This window comes from Montipora foliosa, chromosome 14, assembly GCF_036669935.1.
Source record: "Montipora foliosa isolate CH-2021 chromosome 14, ASM3666993v2, whole genome shotgun sequence".
Lineage (NCBI taxonomy): Eukaryota > Metazoa > Cnidaria > Anthozoa > Scleractinia > Acroporidae > Montipora > Montipora foliosa.
In genome coordinates, this window is record NC_090882.1 from 3495099 (window position 1) to 3500098 (window position 5000).

The 5000-nt window shown below is 35.8% G+C and overlaps 2 protein-coding genes across 2 annotated transcripts in view; one reads left to right on the top strand and one right to left on the bottom strand.

Moving 5' to 3' along the window:
* The window catches only part of LOC137985647 (uncharacterized), a 25892-nt gene extending 24652 nt beyond the window's left edge, over positions 1 to 1240 (top strand). The window contains exons 7-8 of the mRNA XM_068833287.1: positions 467 to 828; positions 1030 to 1240. The gene's annotated coding sequence lies outside the window, so the exon portion shown is untranslated. The remainder of the gene's footprint in view (positions 1 to 466; positions 829 to 1029) is intronic.
* A 2137-nt stretch (positions 1241 to 3377) lies between these two features.
* Positions 3378 to 5000, bottom strand: part of LOC137985648 (uncharacterized) — a 7093-nt gene continuing 5470 nt past the window's right edge. The window contains exons 2-3 of the mRNA XM_068833288.1: positions 4529 to 5000; positions 3378 to 3941 (exon numbers count right to left, since the gene is read on the bottom strand). The exon at positions 4529 to 5000 is cut by the window's right edge and continues 730 nt beyond it. Coding sequence (XP_068689389.1) covers positions 3842 to 3941; positions 4529 to 5000 — 572 coding nt within the window. The 3' untranslated portion in view covers positions 3378 to 3841. The remainder of the gene's footprint in view (positions 3942 to 4528) is intronic.

The window sequence follows — 5000 nt, forward strand, 5'->3', positions numbered from 1 at the left end:
ATCTGTCTGCTTCCGGACGGTAGTTTTTTTCATTTTTTGCATGTTAGCTTTGATTAATTAACAACGTTTGTCTTTCAAACTTAAAAAAAATCTGCAGATGGAAAAAAAACAATAGAGACATTTCAAAAAAACGGATTTTTCAGAAAAACTGGCCTACAGATTTTGTTGAAGTTTAAATATTTTAGAGATTTTTTCAAACCTTATCTGGTAACAGTGATTGGGAAGATTTCACCATCCTGTTTCTCCAAAAAAGACAATACATGTTGATTTTAAGGCTCAAAGAAATGCCTAATACCATTCCCATGGTAACATTTTGGAGGAAAACATCATGTGAGAAATCTACGATGGGTACTTAATACCCTAGCCAAAGTTCGTCTTGATATGATTACCATAACTGTATCTAAGGACAGAATATGTTGATTTGTTTGAAAAAAGGTCGGAGAAACTATTTCAAGCCTCCTTAAAGAGACTTGTTTTGGACAAATTTTAAGTCTTCTGGAAAAAGATACTCTTAAAAAATCTGTCAAAATAAACAAACATGAACAAATGGCCAACTAAAAGAAAAAAAAAATACTTCCCTTGAGTAATATTGGTTTAATTTTATTCTTGGATATCAGAAAGCTCAAGCAATAGTCATAAGCAGCCGAGTTTTTACTGATATTCCAGCATTTAAGGTTAAAAATTCCTTCTTTTTTATTCAGCAACTCTTTAACATTTAGATAACTATTTCAGAATAAAGATAAGCGAACGGTAGGTTTAACATAGCGTTTTGAGGTCTCCATGACATTCTTTCATCATTTTTAGTCACTTGAAAGACATTGAAACGTTGTGTTAAACCAGAAGCACATGACCTTGAAGCATGTGCAACTCTTTTCCTGGGGATTTTAAACTAATTTTATGCCCAAATATGGACCAAAAAAAGATCGAAGCTACATGTGCAGGAAAATGCACGAGTTACTTTACATCCAAATAAGGACATTTTTAAAGTAAAAAAAACCCCAGCTTTGAACCAGAGTTAAACGCTTCAAGGTCATGAACTCCTGGTTAAACTTATTTCCCTTATCTTTATTCTTAAACTCTAACAGTAACTGATATTCTGAGAGTGCTTGATAAGTTAACATTTAATTGGAAGAGCGATACTGATGAAATCAAAATGCCATTATCAATGTGGGATGGGACACAGAAAGATTCCTGGTTTCAGAGATTAATTTTGTATTAGCTAGAGTAGGATGACACCTACGTACAGATAGAAAGTTAAAGTTAATAGTAAAATACATGTACATGTGCAGCCTGTTAGGCAGAATTGTGTGTTTACAATACTTAACAAAATAATAATAATTCTAAAATAATTATATGCTACATACCATTACAATTACAGTGTGACGCGCCTTACCGTGGCCACCTAACAGTTCTTAAAACTTATACGCCAATCAGGGGGTGCAAATTTGATTGACGGTCACGCCTTGCAAAGTTCGCACGGTTGTAAGTTGAACACCGTTGCATGGGTTGTTGAGTTGATGTACTTACATTGTCAAATGTAAAAGTTTGTTGGGCGACCACGGTAAGGTGCATTGCACTGTAAAAATTGGAATATAACAAGATAAAATATGTTATAAGGGACTATTACAGCTGTATCTTAATAATAAATCTAAACCTGCTGGGAACAAGTTATGGAGCCTGTGCGTTTTGTTGCTTATGATACATTGAAATGTGCTATTAACAGGTATTTCCATTATATGCGACTAATGAGCAAAGTAGAAACCAAAGCAGGAAGATTTATGCTAGCTTTTGTCAATTCATATAACATTACGTTTTGCATAAGCCTTGGATAGAATTTTAAGACATGTTTTAACTAATTTTAAGTAGTTCTTTTATTAATGGATTTCAGTTAAGGACTCTGGGCAAATTAAAAGACTTAATATTTGAAAAGCTTATTAAGTTTTTATGAATGAGTACATGTATTTACTGAAGGGAGCAGTCTTGCAGTAGCCTCTCTTACCACAGACAAGATCAAACTAATTAATTGTCATTGCAAGTTTTCATGCAAGTTAATGGAGTAGAGGAGTAGTCACTACAAGAAGAAGGAGCAAGGGTGGCACAGTTGGTTAGTGCGCGGCCTTGGTGCAAGAGGTCCCGATTTCGATCCTTGGATCTCACATCCTTGTTTCGACGACTTTCCTTTCAGTGTAGCCTAAGTAGCTTTAAATACCCTTAAAACGGAGCACTGATGAAAAGAGGGGGGGGTAAAATGAGCGCACCGTCGGCTTCCTGGGAGAGCACTCTCTAGAGAGTAAAGGAACTTCCGACATTAAATAAGGTGTACCTTTACCTTTACCTAGAGTGTAAGTTGTTTAAAGTGCTACCACAGTGTATGATGAAATTTGCATCTTTCCTATCTAATCCATTTTAAGACATAAGCTTGTAGTCCCTTCAAGAAGAAGAATGCTCTTTACTATTTTCAAATACCGGTATCTCTTTTTGTTCCAGAGATATTCAAGTTTTTTAAATATGCAAATTGTGCAAGTGATGACATCATAAACTCAACCCTAAACTTTTAAAGGCTTTGCTGGCCACTTTTGGCATTCTATTTTGATAATTAATTATTTTGCCAACGGTGCCTCACCGGCATGATCCTCCAAGCATGTACATATGTTAGGTTGAGTTTGTGGCCTTGTTAAATGTTTTTTGAGCTTAAAATCACCAAAATATTACAATCAGGTTGGAGGGAACTGGACAAGAGTGAGTTGTTACGGGAACCAATTTCTTTATAGCTGTAGGTTCAATGGTCTCTGCTGCAAATTGACCGAGATACATGTAGCTCTATTTGTACACTTGATGTTATATTGGGTTGAGTGAATGACGTCATCAGTCTTCTCCTTTGCATATTTTACACATTTTTCAAACTTAAATATCTCTGGAACCAATGCAGATATTTCCAAACGGTAAACAGCATTTTGAATCAATTTGGAATTCTCTGTGATAAATCTAAAAATTCAAGGGATAAAAATTTGATCATAGTAGCAATTTAAATTTTACAATTAAAATGAAAAGTGAAAAAAATTGAAACCACTTTACAGTACTTCCATTCTCAGGCATCCTCCCTGAATAGGTGAGAGCAAAGTGAAAGCAATGGTTTGCCCTATAATAAAGGAATCCTTTTGACCCTCTGATTCCAGATCCTAATCCCTGGATTCTGGATTCCAAAGCCTCATATTTTCTGGATTCTGGATTCCTTCTCATCGGGTGAAATGACCTTGTACAAGTCATGTATACTGTTTGATTGGATTTTTGAAGCCTTTGTCAGCTGCTAAATCTGAGTGGCTGTTAGATGCCAACTTAACCCTGTCTGATAGCAAGCTTCTGATAAGACAGGTCTACAGCTATAATAACTTTTATTGGCCATTAAATAGCCATTCATAAAAGTTAATAATAATAATCCAGTCCAGCAGACTAAAATAATGATCTAAACAAGTGACGACATTCTGCTTATTAGATTGGCAACCAGAATACCTCACCAAGCAATGTGCATGGTCATATAAAACAGCAGACTTGATGTGAGATCAAGTCCAGTTCAACTTGGAAACTTCAGTACACTTGTTAGTTTTTCAGGAGGGATGTTTCTCGATTTGTCAATCCATGTAGATCAGCCTTGATAACGATAAAGCTATTTTCACTAGTTTCCACAAAAATAAAGAGAGGAGGCCCTGGCTAATTAGCTAGTTACCACACAAAAAGTTCACAAAATAATTAGGAAAGAAAGACAAGCATTCAGTGTATTGTTTCTTGAATTTTGTCATTGATACACAACAAAATTGAATGTAAACGGTCAATGGAGAAATAATTATATGGTCTTATCAGCGTATTTCCTTTCCTTTCCTTTCCTTCCTTTGGACACATGACAAGTAGCTTTGTGATTCTTCCAGTCTGCAATTTGGCATTCTCTGCAAAGAAAGAGATTGGTATTCAAATTAGCTTGAATACCAACATGGGTGGCCATGACCTTAATGATATCTTTCTGTGTAACGAGATGAATCTCAAGAGCACTTTATTCAAGTTTACCTATTCTCTCCTTAATGGAATAGGCTTCTTTGTAACTGCTTGTGTTCTGAATAACTGAGATCTGCACCAAAACTGCTACCATCAAAATTGACTACATGTACTTAATTGTCACCCCATAAGTGGCCCCTTACCTTACTCACTGCTTGACAATGCCAACAATTTTGGTTGGTCTCAGTGAAAGGTGATTGTCAGTTGGGTTAGAAAGCATGCTACATTGTACTTCAAATGCCTGCAATGAGGTTGTACTCTGTAAACTTAGTATTTGCCTTGCAAATTTAGTGTCCGAGGTGGTGATCATTAGAGATTAAATTATCTGAGCTTAGGAGAAAGCTAATCACAGAATCTTATAATAAATTAAACGCCTTGTCATGCTGAGTGTATTACCTCTTGCACAACACTCTTGACCAACTGACCCCAAAGGCCATTGTTTTGAGATAAATCAATACAATCAAAATAATTCTTTGCTTACTTGGAACAGTACTGTTTGCTTCTACAAGCTCCACAATTCTTCAGCTCATTTTCTTTGACATCCTTGGTACATGTTCTGTTGCCACATTTAACAGTTTGTACATTAGCAAACAGTTGGTAAAATGGAGTCATTAAATCTTTCAATGGAAGATCAACTGGATCAAAGAATGGCAATCTCTTTTCTTCTGCATCTTGTCCAAGTTCATAATTCCTTTTAAACTCAGTCATGTTTGCACTAAGAATCGCAAGCTGTGCAAGGTAGTAACAGACATTAGGGTATGTTTTCCAACAAGATGGGGCTTGGGCCAGGAACTCTTTCATTGTCTTCTCTGCACTGTCTCGCAACTGGTCCTTGGTCCAAGAAGTATATTTATGAATTTTCCTTGTAACTACATGTAACTTTTGTTTCTCAAGCAAATGTTGTGTAGATGTATCTGGATTGTCAGTTTCACCTTTACTTGAATATAACATCA